A 20,449-nucleotide genomic window follows, 5' to 3' on the forward strand; every position below is an offset into this window, starting at 1 on the left:
ACTTTGAGAAATGTGGGGGGGGGGGGGGGAGGCTCCCAAACTTCTCAAATATTATATATTACCCCTAATTTAAATATAAAAATAAAAATAAAAAGCAAAACCACTTTGAGAAATGGGGGCAGGCTCCCAAACTTCTCAAATATTATATATTACCCCTAATTTAAAAAAAAAAAAAAAATCAAAAGATATATAGTTGTCCCCCAAACTTCTTAAATATTATACTTTTACCCTTAAATTTATTGACTTTACAAAAGAAATATGATTACCCCCTCCCCCAAAAAAACTTTACATATTTTTTGTATGACTCAAATAAATTAGTTTAATTTTATATTTGTTATAATTTTGGTCCTCATTCATAAAATCCTAGCTCCGCTCCTAATTCGAACAACGAATCCTTTTTCTAATGTCAAAACTCACTTCATTCCCTCTGCTCCTTTCCCGCCGTGCTATATAGTCTCTGATTCTCTCTAATCTCTAATCTCTAAACTCCTCCTCCATCACCACTACATTTCCATGGCTAACAAAACTAACCCGAGCCGTCACCCAAACAACAGCTTCTGCAAAAATGCTCCTACAAGGAACTTTATATTTATGTACATTAATTTGTAATTTGCTAATTTATAATAGTTTTTTCACTGGTTTTGAATGTTCTTTCGCCACCTTCTATGACTATCTTCTCGCTCTAATTCAAAAGTCTTTTACGAAGAAAGATAAGAGATATAGGACAAAAAATTCAGAAACAACTCAAGATATTAGTGTCCCTAATAATATTATATATACTTTCCAGAACCTGTGAGCTAGTGAGCATTTGTTTCAATTCAACGATGTCTGTTATAATATTTGTTATTACTTACTACCACTTGACAGGTTGACAGTAGTTGTTAATATTGATGACGTTGTAGGAAATTTTGTCTTCCAAAAAACAATCTTATTTTTGGTTGATAAGAATTATATTAAAAAAAAAAAAGGATTATATTAAGCACCAAGGAAAGGAATTATGGAAAAGGGCAAAAGGCTAATGGATGTAGTTAGGATAATGATTAATAATCTATTTAAAGAAAATTTTTATGAAAAAACTTAATTATTATTTTTCAAAAAAAAAAAAAAAGGAAAAAAGAGTACCTTATTTAGTCATTTTACAGATAATTATGCATTAAAACCTTATAGCACATCCAAATATGTATTAGTAATAAAAATTAGGGTAAATTATGTATTTGGTCTCTATCCTTTACATCATATTTTAATTTGGCCTATAAACTTTCAATGTTATGTTAATTTAGTTTTTAATATTATCTTTTTGATAGAAATTGCTGATGTGGCTAAAGACCAAAATAAAAAATTAGTTTCCGTTAATGTGACAATAAACTAATTTTTTATTTTAGTCGTAATTACGTTAATAATTTCCATTCAAGAGATGATACTCATGCATGGCAGAGACTAAATTAGCACGACATTGAAAGGTTAGAGTCAAATTGAAACAATTAAAAGGTTAGAGATTAAATTGAAATATAGCGTAAAAAATAAGGACAAAATTTGTAGTTTACCCTAAAAATTATTAAAAAGAAAGTCTCATTCCAACACTACATTTTTCAATTGACTGAAAACTCAAACCTACCATTCATTGCCCTCCCTCCCATGGCACCAACCTAGCTATCACTGGAGAGGAGCCACTAATATCATATGTATTAATTATAATTCGTAATCTCGATAGGAATGGAAAAAAGAAAAAAAAAAATTCTTCTAACCCTATCTAAGAAAAATTGTGTGACCTATCGTTTTACTGTCAAAAAAAAGAAAAATTGTGTGACAGGACATTAAAGTTTTCATGTACAATGAGATATAACATGAATTATTTAACCCCTGTAATAAATAAATGACATTTCCCTTATCACAAAAATTAATTTAAATATTTATTTATTATATTGTTGAATTAGATTAATCATGTCTATTATCACATGGATTTGTAGATTTTTTTTTATATTAAAATTGGTAGTAATTTTAAATTTTGATTTTTGAAAATAAACTCTGTAATAAGGCTTTTGTAAACAATGGTCTTCAAAAATGAGTTAAGGTGTATTTAACACTCCAAAAAAAGAAAAAGAGAATAGGTTAAGGTGCATTAAATGCTATTAAATAATAGTATTTGATACATCTAAACAAAATTCAAATTGTGTATAAATATCAAGAAAAACATCCACAATCACAATTAATTGATACATAAAAACTAATGATTATTTAACAAGTATGTTTTTATTTTCAAGAAATGTGCATTACATTATTGAGTATTTATTAAGTACTGCCAAAATAAAATAAAATAAGTAAGGTGCATTGAATACACCATAAAAAAATTAAATTACATTTAATACTAATTAAAAATATTTTGTGCGTTAAAAAAAAAATTCAAATCATGTCTAAATATCAAGAAAATCACACATGTGACATGACAACAACTAATTGATGGGGATTATCAAAAAATAAAAAGATTATCGAAAAATAAAACAACTAATTGATGGGTTAAGCCAGCTATGGGGTGTTATAAGCTAAACATTGATGCTGCTGTCCTAAACTCAGCCTCACTAAAGTGGGTGTTGTCCCACATCGTTTGAGTGTTACTCTTTCTCATTACTTAAAATCCTACTCTACTATTATAAAAGTTAAACCATTTTGTAGTGATATTTTGTGTTAGGTAATGTGTTTGAACTTGGTGAGAGAGTGTAATTAAAGTGTGTATTTAGCAATTAGTTTGTTTTTCAAAAAAAAAAAAAAAAAAAAGAGGCTGAAGCTAACAAATGCCCTAAGGACATTAGTTTGTAAACTATTTTGATTAACATTTGTGAGAAAATGATAAAATAATTACTTTTTTTTTAAATTTTTCTAAATTTTTCATAAAAGTGATGTCAAACTTTTTTTTAAAATGGTTTTATTAACAAATACTTTAAGAGCATTTGTTATCATACCTTATTAGTTAATTATTGAGCATGACACCTCTGAACTCGGAAGTGTCACCTTGATCTCAAGCAAGTCAAATTCTAATACTAATGATAGGCTTATTGACCCAATTTTGGTTGAACGAATGAATTCTCTTCTGGCATTCCATGAAGTCAAGATACAACTCTCCTACAGGGAAGCTATTAATAGGGCTGCGGATCTCCTTGCTAAAGTTGGCAGTGTAGCGAAGCTGTTCCTTTTATGACTTTATCTCTATCCCTCTATTGATGTAATTACCATTCTAAGTTTAGACCCGTTTGATTCGGATTAACTCTATTATCTAGCGCTAATGCTTATCCAAAATAACGATAATAATAATAAGACAACGGCTAATTGATGCCTGTATTCTTATCCAGACTAGCGATGAGACAAATCATAAATCACACTAGAAACAAAATGTGCGATGACTAATTGATGCATACAAATCATCGAATTATTGACAAAAATAAATTCCCCATTCTCAAAGCTGGAAAGTGTAGATTAATAAAAATTTTACTCAGTCATATAAAAAAGGAAGGTAATATGTCTATAATATTTTCACAATAAATCTTAAGTGATATGTTATTTTTAGTGGTTATTGATGGGATAAATAGTAATTTTAGTGTGGAGTATAAATTAGTACCAATAACAACTTACTATCCTATGATTTGTTGTTAAAGTATTTATAAAAAAAACTCATCACTTTTATTAGAACTATTCGCTTGATAGAATGTGAGTAGTAGAGAAAAAGTGATGGGTTCATATAAAAGTTATAAATAGCCAATAACAGATTAAGATCAAGTGAACTTGATGTAATAGTTATGAATGACTAAAATTTAAAATTAAAAAAAAGCAATTTTAAATCTCTAAAAAAAAAGTAATAAAGTGAAAGTTTAAAAATAACGTTAGTAAAGAATATTTGCATAAGGGATGAGAGTAATTGTATCAAGTACAATATCCTAGCAATTGCATATTATCCCTAATCCAATAACAATCTATCATAATTTTGCTTTTTAGAAGAATCATGTTCAATTGTAACAAAAAATTATGACTTTTCCTGTTTTAGAAAGAGTTTCAATTTATAGCATTCATTATTGATAATAACTCTTTATAATCAGATCAAGACAGTAATTAATTTTTAGTATAGACTAAATTTAAATATTCAAATTTCTTATTCAACCATTAGAAATTTTATTAATTAAACTAACTAAAATTATTTTTTAAATATTTATGTTGGGCTAAAATTAGTGGATTCTAAATATGGAAAGAAATGGTCAAACCTCAATTAAAAAGAAAAAACAAAAAACAAAAACAAAAAAGGTATGACGTTAAGACAGTATACCTTTTTGATAGGTCAAAACATCATACACATATTCACTTCCCTCACTGTCCTTTTACCACCAAATATACAAAAAAAGAGTGAGTTTTCTATTATCTCCAATCTCCTCCTCCACCACCACCACATTTCCATGGCTACCGAAACCAATCACAGCCCGTCATCAGTCGACCCAAAAAGCGGCTTCTGCTACAAAACCAAAACATACCAAAGCCTCCGCCCAAAAGTCCCACTTCCGCCGCCGTCTCAGCCGCTCTCCATCACAGACTACACTCTCTCACAGCTCCACAAGTCCCCCACACCAATTTCCAACAAAGCAGTCCTCATCGAAGCAACCACCGACCGCCGCGTCTCCTACGGTGAGTTCCTCTCCCAAGTCCATTCCCTCACTTCCTCTCTCAAAACTCGCTTCCCTTCTCTCTCCAAAGGCCACGTGGCATTCATCCTCACCCCGACCTCCCTACACGTCCCCGTACTCTATTTTTCCCTCATGGCCTTGGGTGTAACCATCTCGCCCGCTAACCCGACCGGGTCGGACTCCGAGGTCGCCCACCAGGTCCGGCTCTGTAACCCGGTCGTCTCGTTCGCCACGTCAGCGACTGTTAAAAAGCTGAACAGACTGAACATTCCACTCGGTACCGTGCTCCTCGACTCGCCCGAGTTCGACTCGATGATAAACGCTGAGGTGGCCTCGACTCACCGCCGAGTTGAGATAGCTCAGTCCGATTCGGCGGCGATTCTTTACTCCTCGGGGACGACGGGGCGAGTCAAGGGGGTGATACTCACTCACCGGAACCTAATCGCGCTGATCGCCGGGTTCGTGCAGCTCCGCCACTTCGGGGACCCGGACCCGAACGAGCCCGAACCGGTGTCGTTCTTCACGCTCCCGCTCTTCCACGTGTTCGGGTTCATGATGGCGGTTAGGTCGGTGGCGAATGCGGAGACGATGGTCATCGTGGAGAAGTTCGACTTCGAGACGATGCTGAGGGCGGTGGAGAAGTACAGGGCGACGTACATACCGGTGTCGCCGCCGCTTGTGGTGGCGCTGGTGAAGTCCGATTTGGCGAAGAAGTACGATCTCGGGTCGCTCCGAATGCTCGCGTGTGGTGGAGCTCCGCTCGGTAAAGAGGTCACTCTCAAGTTCAACGCCAAGTTCCCAAACACTGAAATCGTGCAGGTAATATAATAGAATAGTGAACAAACACAATTTTTATGCACTCTAGCTTTTGTTTTTTATATTTTAATTAATTAATTATTTAAAGGTTGAGATTCAATTTTATTCTCTTCACTTTTACTTGAATGGTCAAATATTGGTCAAAACTCAAAATTAGTCCTAAAAGATTTAATTTTTTAAATTTGAAATTCAATTTTAGTCTCTTAAATTATGATACTACCAATGGGTATTGTTTATACAATTTATTTGACTTATTAAAAAAATAATAATAATCTGACTAAAACTATATATTGATAATTTTTTTTTTCATTTGTCACCTAATAGGTTGGAGTTTGGAGCCAAACTTTTTATTTTCTTAAATAATTTCCTCCAACCTATTACATTGCAATTTATATCATTCAATTTTAATTTAATCTCTTTGAGTTTTAATTGAATTATCTAATGGTTAAGTTAGTCTTTGGGATATAATTTTGTTAAGTCATTTTGGGAAAAGTTCCAATACTTCACCTTTTATGGCTAGCTAATCAATGCATATCATCCTTTTCCACCAAAAAAAAAAAAAAAAAAAAAAATTTGAGAAAAGTTTAGCTAAACCATTCAAATCAAGCTGAAGAAATCTTCTTCTACTCATTACATGTCAACTTATAAATTCACCTAAGCATATTATTTTTTAAAAAAGTTTTTTTTTTTTGTTTTGTTTTGTGTGATAGAAATACTGAAATTTCATTAACAAAAACGAATATAAATTACATCATTTGAATGAGCATGTTCTAAGAAATAAAGGCTCTCTTGTGTGACTAATGGATTGGGGTAAAACTTTGTCTTTATTAAAATGAGTTAATTTGGTTATTCCGTCCAATTTGTTTGCAAAATAAAGCCATTTAAACATATTTTTTGCATAGTAATACTTATCAAACAACCACATATATCAAATGCCAAATCCGGCAAATGTTTTCAATTAAGGGTCCATTTGGATTGAGGGGAGGGAGGGGGAGTAGAGTAGAGTAGTAGATAAGAATTGACCCAAAATTAGCTTATTTTTAACTAACTCTACTCTACTCCCTTTTACTCCCTCAACCCCCCTCAATCCAAACAGGGCCTAAATTTTTAATAAAGAAAAAATGTTTAAATGGTGTTGTTTGCTAGCAGAATTGGACAAAATAACCAAATTGACTCATTTTTAGAGTAATTGACTAAATTGATAAAAATTGAATTTTAGAGACTAATTTAGCAATTGAAGTAAAAGTTGATGGACTAAATTGAATTTTAGCTTCTCTCTTTTATTTTTTATTTTTATTTTTTACTATGTTTTGATTTAAGTTTTTATTGAAAAGGATAATTTCAAAAAATAATAATTTTTATTTTATAGAAAATGTGTCAAATGATACTCTTAGGGTCCGTTTGGATACAGCTGAAAACTGAAAACTGAAACTGAAAACTGAAAAACACTGTAGCGAAATAATTTTTAAATGTGTGAATAGTATCGTGGGACCCATTTTTAATGAAAAAGTTGCTGAAAAGTGAAATTTGTGGGTCTGTGAACAGTACACAATGTGCTGTGATTGGTCAAAAAAATTTGAAAAGTCAAAGTTTGCGGCTACTGTTCATTGAACAGTGCATGAACAGTAGCCGCAACACCCAAAACGCCCCAAAACGCGTGAAAAAAAAAAAAAAAAAAAAAAAAAAAAAAAAAAACGCAAACGCAGGATTGGGCAGAAAACGCCCAATCCAAACGCACTCTTATTGTGATATTAGAATATTCTAAAGTTGATAGATATATCATAATGAGGCTAGTGATAAAGTTTTTCATAATCTTGTGATTGGTACATAATAGAAATAGTGTCAGTGATAAGCTAGTTTAAAAGTGATGTTTTGCTCAAATAATAATTTGTCACTTTAGCAAAAGTTATGGACATAGTTATTCTTTACCATTGCTAAAATTACTATCAATTTCATTACAAAAATTCTACAAACAAACATGTCAATGAATATGATTTGTGTCACTTTAACAGCATAATAAATAAATGTTTCAATTGCTTTTTTGTGATTGGTAATATATTACTTTATGAAATTTATGTTATAAATTTATAATATTTCTAGCATCTCTACTATATATATATATATATATATGTATGTATATATAATTTTATAGGTAAGGACTAAGGAGTATTTTATGTGGGTGATAGTTGTGCTGACAAGGATTGAATTATTGGTTGTTTCCTTTTCCCAATAAAAAAAGAAGAAGAAATATATGGTTGCTCTTTCAATTGGAACGTGTGCATTATCAATGCTTCATTGCCTTATGAAATGTGTGCGTTATTGTTAGTTGCTTTATGAATCAACGTGGGTAGGTAGGTATATAGTCAATGGAGTTGCGCATGCGTTTGCAAAGAAAAGCTGTTTCAAAGACAGTGAACTATTTTATTCTATGGATGGAATCAGTTCCGCACATAGACATAGAATGTATGGTGTACTTGTTTCGTAGTTTCTAGAATAAAATTACAATCTTGATTCTAAACAAACAAAAAACAAGGAAAAAGGAAAAAACGTGGATAGGTAAAGCCAAAACCAGAAAGGGAAAAGAGAGAGAATGCATGTAAAATAGAGACAGTGCATGTCAACGTGACAAAGAAAAGAAAAATGAGACAGCTTTGTAACTGTGTAAAGGACCACCAATTTTAGGTTTATAATTATTTATTATTATTTTTTGTGGTGCTAATTTCTGTGATTAAAATTCCCTGGTTGAGTAGTTTTCAGTTAGTTCAATTAAAAAAAAATTCTTATCATCAAAAAAGAAACCTGTTGGTGTCTTAAACTAATAATAAAGATTAATCATCACGGAACAGAACGCGCTATGAGTTCAAATTCTAATGTATCATAAAAAGTTGATTCCAAATTTCCAATGTGATGAATTTGCCAATGGCCGAACAATGATTTAGAATTGGCTGCAATAAGGCATGAAATTGAAACATGTGATGAACTGTAGTGTTGAAGCCTCATGGAATATGAATTTACCGTTGCTTGCATGGATGCGATATTTTCTTTGTTACTTCAGATGGTTGGTTCTCAATGACGTGTTTTTGAATTTTGTAATCTGCAATTGCCAATTGTAGAATGTTGACTTTCTTGTTCTTTGTGTTAGGGATATGGTTTGACTGAGACTGGAGGAGGGGCAACAAGATCATTAGGCCCTGAGGAGAGTCTACGGTATGGTTCTACAGGTCGCTTAGCTGAAAATATGGAAGCCAAGATAGTTGACCCTGAAACTGGAGAGGCCTTACCACCTGGCCAGAGAGGGGAGCTGTGGCTGCGAGGGCCTACAGTCATGAAAGGTGAACTATGCTACCTTATTCATCATGTGATTTCGTACATATTAATGGGGAAAAAATGTTCCAAATCTTTGTCCTCTTTACAGAAATTGATAGTTGCATTCCTGTACTAGATGGAAAGTGGATAAACAAAGGGCGGTAGATGATGTAATTAAGTGTTGAAGCCTCATGGAATAACTTGTTCACCTTTTGTATTAGACTTCCAAGTTTCGCTTAAATGTCTTGTCTATGTCTTTCCAGATATCTATATAAGTGTTCTTTTCAAATTAATTGATTCAAATATGTGTGTTTCTGATCAATTGCATCACAGATCTTGATAGCTTGAGACCTGTTTAGCAAGCTTCCAAACTCCTAATATGCTTCTTGTTTGATGAACATGAGAACATCTTAGATTATGGTCCAAGAGGCCCAAACACATTGTAGGCTCATGAACTTGTGTAGAGCAAGAAAAGTAATCTTAGTTCTTGAACCACTCAAGCTCTTTCTGATGTGATGTTAGCAGTTAGGTTGAACCATGATAATTCTGCTTACGCTCTCTATTTCTCAGTTAGGTTGAACCATGATAATTCTGCTTACGCTCTCTATTTCTCTCTCGCTCTCAATCCCAAAAGCAATTCTAACATGGTAATAAAATTATGACCTTTTCTAAAAAACAGAATCCTAGTTTCTCTGCAGGTTATGTTGGAGATGACAAGGCTACTGCTGAAACATTTGCTTCAGAGGGGTGGTTGAAGACTGGCGATCTTTGTTATTTTGACTCAGAAGGATTCCTTTTCATTGTTGACAGATTAAAGGAACTCATAAAATACAAAGCATATCAGGTGATTGAATTACTTTGACCCTTCTCACAAACATATTGCAATAGGTGCCATCTCACTCCTCTCTTCTTTAATTTCATCCCATTGGATCGGAACAAATTTCAGGTTCCCCCAGTTGAGTTGGAACATCTACTCCATTCTCATCCTGAAATTGCTGATGCTGCTGTGATTCCGTAAGTATCCAGTACTGGCATTTTCTTTCCTTGTAGGAAACATAGACTTTCTTAATTTTTCATATTCGTGGCATTCTAGTGATTGCTTTCTGCTAGCTTAAAATTTACACATTTTTCAGATAGTGTTATCTTGTTCACTACTTTTGCAGCGTCAGTTCATAGAGAAAATTTAAAGACTCATTTATAGGCAAGAGACTGGAGCACAAAGAGTCATTATTTTAGGAGCATTTAGGACTGGTTCTTACTCTTTTCTTCATCTTATGTCTTGGAATCAGGTACCCTGATGAAGAAGCAGGGCAGATTCCCATGGCTTTTGTGGTAAGAAAGCCTGGAAGCAATGTTACAGAGGCTCAAGTTATTGATTTCATTGCAAAACAGGTGAATTTTTGGATATTGATGGTAACAATGAAATGGTTTTTCCCCTCTTAAGTTAACATGCTGATATCAGTATCTTTTTAGTGTGCAATTTATCATTCATGGTTAATAGTATTTGCTCGTATCTGGCCTCTTGTAGCAGGAAAAAATGGTATTTGGCGTTGATACGTTTCACAATGAACTGTGTCATTCAATTGGGTATCTTTGAATAGCATAATTGATGATTTGTTTGGATATTTGGGTTCATTATTTGATTTCTGGTTAAGTAGTGAATTTCATTAGGTGGATGAATCTTCATATAGGTAATATAGTAAAGCAAGACATTCAAGTTCTCTGTCTTCTCTCTCAGAAGAGAAAAAGGATTGGGATCCTCTTATTCTTCTGGGATACATACAACTAAAGTGGATACCATAATGCATATCATAGTGTTGATGCGCAAGCCTAAATTTTGGGCTGTGTAATCGCTTTTTTTTACTCTAGTTAGACCATCCAATGGTTACATATAGTGGTTGGGATATGTATAGGTTTGATATTCTCAACTGTTTAGTGTACCAAATGAGAGGAACATGAGGTTTTGATGTCTTGATTGATTTTTTTCTCACCAAATCTTGAAAGAATAAATAAGTGAATAACAAACATATGGATCTCTTAACAAAGGAAGTCTTCATTTGATTAGCTCCCAATTTCATAATCAAAATCTTATGTAAATCTTTAAAGGGAGGATCCTCCCTTGTTTGTTTTCTTGTACTTCTAAGAGGATCCAGTGATGTGAGGTATCCCTTAAAGAATATTTGGTGTAATAAGGTACCAAAAAAAAAAAGGTACCAAAAAAAGGCTGCATATCTTGTGTAGACAACATGGAGGAAAAACCTAACTTGAGACAACTCATCAAGAGAGGAATAATTTTGGTAGACTAGTATTGCATGTGCAGAGCTAGCTAGTGGTGAAAATATGAATCATCTACTAACCCATTGTGCAGTAGCCTATGAATCATAGTTTGTTTTCTATGTTTGGATTCATTAGGTGATGTTGAAGAGTTATAAATGATGGATCTACTTCTTGAATGGAACAATTATATTTTTATGAAGTGGAGGCATTAGTAATAAATGATGGATCTACTTCTTGAAAGGAACAACTATATTTTCAATTGTAATTCTTTCGGAGAGTGTTCTTCACACGTCCTGTGTACATGACATGTCTCCATGTTTTAATATAATTGATTCCTTATCAAGAAAAGAAAAGAAGAAAAAACCGCTTTTCCCACTATTAACAACACACTTGGATAGTTGTATGTCTGTAATCTGTTGGTCTTCTGACTTGATGCATTTCTTCTTGCAGGTTGCACCATACAAGAAGGTACGGCGAGTGTCTTTTATAAACTCTATTCCAAAAAATCCTGCTGGGAAAATCTTAAGGAGGGAGCTGGTCGCCCTTGTCCTCCCTGCTGGTGCATCTAGATTATGATCAGTATGCCTAAGACATAGGAGAGGGGGCTGTTATAAGAAATTCAGACAGTTTTAACTAGTCTGATTTTTAATATAACTCTATGGCATCCTTTTTAGGCCCCAAGACAAGCCTGATCAGCACTGTCCAGTTACTGATCACAATCCAAGCAAATAGGTAGTAGAGGAGTAATAATAGTACGTATGTAGTTGACACACCATTTTCTATAATTATCCCATCCTATAGGCAAGTTATGTATTGATTCTGATGCTTTGTGCCTTTGTAGGTTTAATGATAGTATATGGTCATTGGCCTCTTTTACTTATCAAAAGTAACAGTATACGGTCCTTTTTTTGTTCAAAAAAGAAAAGAAAATATATGGTCATTCCAAGGTGGGGCACGTCACTTCTCAATTCTCATTCCTTTGATATTATAGACTTATAGTGATCTAAATTTGTCAGGGAGAGGTCACTGGGAGGTCCACCCAGAGGAGTATAGAATTGGACCATTTTAATTCAAAATTTAGACCATAGATTTGGATCCAACTATGTATATTATAGTCTTTACTAATGAAGCATTGCACCAAAAGCCCATTGGTATAGATATTGAGACATCTTCAACTCCCCCAAAAATAAACAAATAAAAATGGATGAAAATAAGTTTATTCAAATGCGCATATTTGGAAAGGTCTTGTTAATGAATGCTTTTATGCGCCTATTAAGGGCTAATTTTATAAACATAGCCAAGTTACTTCCAACTTAAAAGTCCATACCACCGCACACCCTTGGTGCGATGGTCACTCCACAAGTATAAGTGCTTGTAGAGTGTGGGAGGCAAGGGTCGGGGTTCAAGACTCCAGGATGGAGTTTTATACACATATACACTTAGATTAGGCTAGAGTAGAATTCTATCTTGTAAAAAAAAAAAAAAAAAAAAAAAAAAGTCCATATTTTTATGAATGATATTAAGAATATTATAAATTTTATCATATAAGATGTACAAATTGATGTGATGTACAAATTGATGTGTTAGTAATCACAAAAGAGTCATTCCAATATTTAGCTATTATGTTTTCGAAATTTACTAATCACATTTGTTGTCTGTTTGTATTATGTAGTAAAATTTGTAATATGTATCCTTAGTATTCTTCTATTTTTATTGGCTTTCGCTATTTGTCAATGCATGTAGAATATTTATATTTTTGGAAGGCTCCTTAATTAACGAATGCACAAAGACGTACATTAAAATGTTAGCAAGCAAAAGACTTGAAAGCCACCTTAATATCAGAAATTCTGCTTTGTATGGCTCATGGCATATTATCACGTATGATAACCCTTGGAAACGAGCACAACAATGCTGGCATCTCCTTGAACCTTCAAACACAACATTGGTATACATCCATTATACTGTATTTATTTATTTGCTAGGGTTTTTATGTAAGTGGTATTGTACTTTTTCATTGCCATAATTCCACTTATAATTTTGATAAATATCAAGTACAACATATGTTATTTTTTTTTTTTGGTTAAACTTATAAAATGATTAAACTATAAAACTTTTAAACCATATAGTAATAATATGTGCATCTAAAACTTTTTACAAATTGTTGTTGTGATTAGTGGTTATTAGTATGTAAAAAAGTGATATAACTAGTAAGCCCAGATGCAAATTAGTAAAAATTTGTTATCTCAATAGTTTGTAAAAATGTTGTAAAAAAGTTTGTAACTTTAACATTTCTCTTATAATGATCAATGATATTATTAAGGGGGGAAAATGTAATTTTATTAAACGAAGTTGCTAAAATTAGTACCTAAACATATACTTCTATTCTTTTTAAAAAAAATTAGGGGGGCCATTGCCCCTCCTAATCCATGAATGATTCCATCCATGTGTGTGTGTATATACTAATTTTCTTAAATATATATTCTTATTTCTTTTTTATAATTTTTTTTAAATTAAAAAAATATTGATAAAAAAAAGATGTTCTTTCTATATTTTTAATTTATAATAAATTTGCCATAAAAAAAAAAAAGATACCTAAAGAAAAGAAGAAATAAAAGTGGGATTTTTGGTGTGACGAAGGATGCAATTGTTCCCCTAGCTTTGTCCTTGCATGGCATAATCGTGAAATCTTAAGCATGCAAGCAAGTGGGTAACATATATATTTTAACAATTTTTTTCAATTTTACATAAAAATAGTATAAAAAATTTTCTAAAATAATTTATTAAAGCATTTAATGACAATGCTTGAGAACAACTGACCTAAAATCTTGAGATAAGATGACCTTTTTATAACACAATTTGCTAATATATTCTCTTGGAAATGTGTGTAGCCATCTCCATTGGTGTATTGATGTACCCCATATGTGGGCATCTTTATTCACACCCACATACCTAGCTAATGGATAATGTGTGCATGGCAACAACACACCCACGTGTAAATGGGTGGTGGGTGCATGGTAATACACTTGCTGCACTGCATGCTTTCTCTTGTTTGCAGCTGATGCAATTTTTATAAATGGTTGAGATAGATAGTTAAAAAAAAAAAAAAAAAAAAAAAAAAAAAAAAAAAAAAAAAAAAAAAACTTTCAATTTCAACCATTGATTCAAAAAAGTTAAGAAAAAAAAAATAATTAAGAGAAGTAAAAAGTAAAAGTTAAAAAAGTGAAAAGTGAAAAATATAAAGACATGGATGAATTGCACCGGATCCTATCGTCTCATAAACTACCTTTCCTTCACATGCATGGACCTTTGAAAGCTTTAGTACATGCAACACGGTTTCCTATGCTTTAGGATTGGGAATTTTCTATTTTAAGGTGGGAAAAGTTTGACAATGACCTTTCCATTTTGGGATGAGAATCTCTTCATTCTATTAGGATTGAATTGGTTTCGGGAACCAATTTGAATCTCAAGAATCTTAACCATGCGACAAGCCATAAGTGGATGATTGGGTGTGGTCTCGAGAGTCGAGAGTTGAGACCAACTTAGCTCAATGTTGAAGTTACCTCAATGCTGGTCTCCGTGTCCTTTTACCAAAAAGCAACCATTTTTTATTTATTTAATTGAGATTGTTTTGATTGACAAATTATGATTTGCCGCAACATCATTTTTAAATGATCATTAGTAAGCATTATATTTACTGCCACAACCATAAGAGTTCATTTATATTAAAAATTTCAACCATTAAGATGATAAGTTATAATTGGTGCAATATTATTTTCACATGAAATTATGATTAATGTTACTTCTAGTTGTGTGCACCACCATTCACATACTCAGCATCCATCACCCTTCTTTACAAGCTCCAAGTATCCATCATCCTCTTGTAATTTCTTCCCATACTCAGCATTGATTTCCATGATTCCATTCCTAATCTCACTCACAAGAAAACCATAATCTTTCTCAATCTCAACTGGTGATGTTGCAGTTGCCTTCCTATAAAAATTCCCAAACGAGTGTGCTGGGAGTTGTGGAACCATTCTCTCACGCTGATTCACTGCATGAAATGCTGCAATTAGTTTTGGTTTTTTACCTTGTTTTGACTGAGCCATTGCAATAAAACAACTCCATATGAATGCTGAAACAACCACCACGCGTGATTGACCCTTGTCTTTTGGACCAAAGTCATTAGAGGCTTCTTTTCTTAGAGCATCTATGCTTGATTTTTGTTGAACACAAATCTTTTGGTCATGATGTTATCTTTCAAAATTGCCCTTAGCTTGTAACCAGTTGTATCTCTTTGAGGAAAATGGATGGCTGCATCAAAACTTGGACTTATACCTTCACTATCTCCTCTAGACATACCAGCCCATGCAATTGCTACTCTACCACACTCAAATATGTTATAATTAGATAGCTAGAAGAAATTCCTTTCCAAACTCAATGCAACTAAGATTTTGCTCAAATGGTAGCAATTGGATCCTATTCCCGTTTGGATTGTCTACCACTTGTGATAGTTTGCAAGCTTTAACATAATAAATAAATATTTGAATTATTTTTTATTTTTTATTTTTGTTATTGATGATATGTTAGTTTGTAAAGTTTAGGTAGTAAAATTTGTAGTGTATGCATCACTCATAAATGAATGTCTAAATAAATTTTTCTTGATTGACGTTACATTAGTTTGTAGTGTTTATGTAATTAAAATTTGTATTAGTTTGTAGAGTTTATGTAATTAAAATTTATATAGTATCCTAATTATATCATTATCTATCAAGAATCCTAATCAATTTCCCTAACATATGTCTAACAATACAACACATAGAATAATAAAAAAAGACACAAACTATTAAATTAATTTCGATATAAAATTCAAACTCTTACACGACTTCAGTATTAGGTTTGAAATATAATATAAAATTCAAATTAATAATGCATTCGTTTCTATTTCTGTTTTGGATGATATACTATTATTTTGCTGGTGATCTTGTGCTTGGAGTAGTCATTGGTCTTGTTAAAGGACAGTGCCAAGTCTTCTTGGAAATATAGTTGGGTGTTTAGAAATTGTTGTGAATGTAGCAATTAAGGCGTTTAAGTATGACTGCATTAGAAAATCTTTGGATCAATGAGATGGTTGTACATGTGTTTCTAGAATTTAAGTGATGTGCTTTCAAGGCCCTTCAGGTCTTGACATGACTAGTATTTCAACAGAATTCTTTGGACATGTAAAAACTATGACAAATTCTGTTGTTTTGCATATTGTTTTTGATTCTTTTGAGGGAATACAAGTCGCAAGTTGAATTACTTTGGGTTGTAAGTAGAGAAAACAATTTGATGTTATCAAAGGTGACATGGATTCAATCTGAACAGATGTATTGGACTTTCATGCAAACCTAGTAACTACTCTTTTTTATTATTATTAATATATATGACATTTTTTCCTTCTTTTATGGCGGCTACCACCTTGAAACGTGCAAGTAGATAAAATTATTGAAATTTTGAGGCGTGCAAGGATATGATGTAGACTTTTATTATTTCATTTTTGATGTATTCAGGTTATCATGTTATGATTTTAGAACCATTGTGGACTTTGTAATATTTAGTCTTATGCCGTATGAGTGGTTGTAGTAGACATTGAAAGAGATTTGGATACAGTGATATAATATTGTGTTTTTGGTACAATCTAGATTTTGTAATATGTGGTTCTTTTAAAATATGCGTGCATTGTCTTTTGTTTTGAATATCAAGTACGAAGGCTGTCGAAATTTCATTTTCGACTGTATTTTTTTCAAGGGTCAATATCAAAGATCAAAGGTCTGTCCCTCAAATTCCCAACTGCTGTAACTTTTTCAGCATATGAAGGTGCCAAATTTGTTGATCCTTTCCATCCTCTGAAAATGAACCCCAACATTTCTTCCTAAAAATCCCAATAGTCCAAAAATGGACAAGTGATAAAAACCTAACTGTCTTAATAAAAACATAGTTCTACCGAATTTCTTCTACTCCTTTTCCTGTGCCAATTTGATTAATGAACATGTTTGAATTTGAATTTTTTGTTCTACCTCTTTTCACTCCAAAACTGTTTCAGCAAAAAACACTTTCTTAAAAAACATTTAAATGTTTTTTTTGTTTTGTATTTTTGGTCTTTTATACAATAAGGAAAATGTTTTCTACTGTTAACTAAAACAAGCCCAATTGAACGGAAAACATTTCCCACTTTCGAAAACATTCCACTCTCAATAACCCACCTCAAGTAAACCCCACACCACATAAATTCTCTCACAATAGTAATTTCTCTCTTCAGGCCTTTCTCTCTATCCATAGACCAGCCATAAATCCTAGTTGACCAATCATTCTTCACTAGTGCAAAAAAAAAAAAAATTAACGTTTTTTCATGTGAACCAAATAGCAGAAAAAAAAAAAAAAAAATCCTTGCTCATTTTCATTGCCACAACCAAACATAAAACAAACTTTTCCAAAAAAAAAAAAAAAATGTTATATTCAAAATAAGTAATGTTCCAAAAAAATGTCTTCTCATGAAACAAATGAATCAAAATAGATCAAGTGGATATTCCAACTTTAGCGGTGACAAAAATTGATGTCCTACAAAACTAAAATATCTTATGATTTTAAAAATAAATATTTCAAATTTGGCTCAAGAGTTATGCAAGGTATACAACAATTTCTTACAACTTTTGTCATTTGTCATGATTTGATGTGATTAAAAAAATATTATTTTCATTTAAGTCCACTACTAATACTATTTTTATTATTCGCAAATCTAACAAGCCATGTGAATAGTAGTAAAATATGTTATTTTTCAAGACTTATTGTTGGCCCAACACAAGCTAGTATTATTTATTATTATTATTTTTTTTGACAAAAGTGATAGAAAAGTATTATTTAACTATACACAAAAAAGCTCCGAAGAAAAAGTTGTCAACTTTTTTATTTTATTTTATTTTTATATTATTATTTGCTAGTTGGGGGTGTAGGGGGTTTTAGTGCTAGTTGAGCTACATAAATGCCAAAATTGAGAACGTTAGGTTTCAAATTGAATGAAGTGTAAGACATAAATTTTCATAACTATTAACATGATATATTATGATTGGTGCGCATAATAAAAGTGGTGTTAGTAATGAACTTAGTTGGAAGTGATATTATTCCAATCATAACAGACTATGCAGTTACAGAAATTGTGATGTGGCTTGTGTCCTTAGCTTTGCTTTCCTTTTTTGCTGAAAAGACTTTATTGCTCAACCCAAAATAGGGGAAAAACAAAAAAATATGGGCTTAGAACCATCTCCATTTAGAGCCTTTACAATAGAAAGAGGCAGTCAGATTCTAAATCCTTTAGGGGCTCAATAACATTTAAAGCATCACCTTTGAAAGAATATATTTCTGTATCGATCCTTCCCTAGCAGCAAACCTTTGCTTTGCTATTGTTGCCAATGTTGAATATTTATTTATTATTATAGGTAATGTATCTTTGTAAGCCTACTTAGACAAGATCAATATGAAGTATGTGCCTGTTGCTAATGGGCTAGGGACTTGGTCCTTAGTCCTTGGATAACTATGTTCATGTTCATGAAAATTCAAAATGGAAGTCTTCTCCAGTTCTCCTTCTTTTAACTAGGGCTTGGTCTCTGGCTTTTCAAGTTTCTTGCTGGAGGTCCATATTAGTGGGCTTATATCCCAACCCAAAAAACTGAAGAATCGCATATGGGTAATCATCAAACTAGCTACATGGACATTACTTAAGTGACATAGAACATAGGAAAGTATACTCTTTGATGTTTTAACCATTTGGCTATCTCTGATGGTTACTGTTAGGACCAGGCGTTTACTGTTGGGATTTTCATGAAATTGGTTAATTTAGCATCCCACTGGGAAAAATAAATCCAATCCTTATAATTCCCTCGGCCTTGCGATCAAAAATGTAATTTTCGAGGTTTTTTGGTTCCCGGGAAAAAATCAAGTGAAATACTAGGATTTCTATCCCTAACAAACAAGTATTTGTGAAAAAAATGAACCAGGCCTCATAAATATACTAAATTTTACGGGCAAAATAGAATTTTAAAAGAAAATAATATAAAATTATTAGCTTCATCCGTATAATATTGGTTTAGAACAAAAGTATGATATCTTTCTTGATAGCGTCTAACATTACAACACATAGAATAGATAGAATTAAAAAATAAATAAATAAGTAAAAGACACAAATTAATAATCTCCAATATAAACCTCAACTCTTACATGACTTCAATATAAGGTTTGAAATACCCCCAAATAACATAACTTTTAAGACTCATAGATATAACAATATAAATTTAGATAATAATTTTTTCTAGGATAATACACTTCAAATATGACACATTTGAAAGTTTCCATACACCGTCTATATCTTGCACCAACTCTGAGATTACTCCAATTGTACCTGGAATAGGCTGGGAACATATTGAAAATATGAAACACAGACTCAAGACAAACATATGCTTATAGTAAAAGAAGTAGGTGATTAGTTATAGAAGAAAAAAATGATGTGTAATGCAAAAAAGGAAAACAGTAAAATATAAAAAGCCTATTGTGTTTGTGGTACAATAAGCATATTTATCTCTCTTTTTTTGTTGGTGATTACAATAAGCATATATATTCATCAAATAGCCATAGTTATCAAGTAATCATGTATATTTAGAATCTTCTCAAAAATGTATATTTAGAAATTTTCCACAGCACTCCCTAGCTAACAATTGAAATAAACATATATCAAATCAATATATGTGGATGTGTGTGATTCTATGGCCACTTATTCGAGCTGGGTTGAATATATATATATATATATATATTTTTTTTTTAAAGAAAGTTTCAATATATAGCGTTCATTTTTAATGATAACTCTTTATTATCAGACTAATATACTAATCGGTTTTTAATGTAGGCGGGAATTGAATCCCAAATTTTTTATTCAACCATAAAAGATTTTATCAATTGAGTTAACTAGAATCCACATATATATCCTTACCGTTATTCTAATACAAGAGCCACACTTATTGTAATATGGGGCTCTGGTATTATTCATTATGTTCAAATTCTAAATGCTGTAGTACATTATTCTTGTCCATCATATAATGTCCAATAAGAGATTAATCTCCACGAGACACAACATACAAGTTCTTAAGAGATAATTGTTAATGGACTTGTTAGGGTAAATTTTGAAAATAAATATGTTCACATTTTTTTCATAATTACACAAGAAATTATTATTTTCAAAATTATGAAGCATATCATGGGATTAATTCAAATTCCCAATCAAAATATTTTACAAATAAATCATCTCAAATGATCCGCAATCAATTCAATGGGTCCTATTATCTCAATTTAGCACTTTTTAATAC

General features: G+C 32.1%; 1 protein-coding gene across 1 annotated transcript; it reads left to right on the forward strand.

The window, feature by feature from the left end:
- The first annotated feature begins 4,340 nt into the window (after nt 1-4,340).
- LOC115964073 (4-coumarate--CoA ligase-like 9) lies at nt 4,341-12,028 on the forward strand. Its single transcript, XM_031083377.1, has 6 exons — nt 4,341-5,480; nt 8,620-8,809; nt 9,482-9,627; nt 9,730-9,797; nt 10,073-10,175; nt 11,511-12,028. The coding sequence occupies exons 1-6, from the start codon at nt 4,437-4,439 to the stop codon at nt 11,634-11,636; spliced, it is 1,677 nt and encodes a 558-aa protein (XP_030939237.1). The 5' UTR covers nt 4,341-4,436; the 3' UTR covers nt 11,637-12,028.
- The last annotated feature ends 8,421 nt before the right edge of the window (nt 12,029-20,449 follow it).

Source organism: Quercus lobata, chromosome 10 (assembly GCF_001633185.2).
Source record: "Quercus lobata isolate SW786 chromosome 10, ValleyOak3.0 Primary Assembly, whole genome shotgun sequence".
In the NCBI taxonomy this organism is placed as follows: Eukaryota; Viridiplantae; Streptophyta; class Magnoliopsida; order Fagales; family Fagaceae; genus Quercus; species Quercus lobata.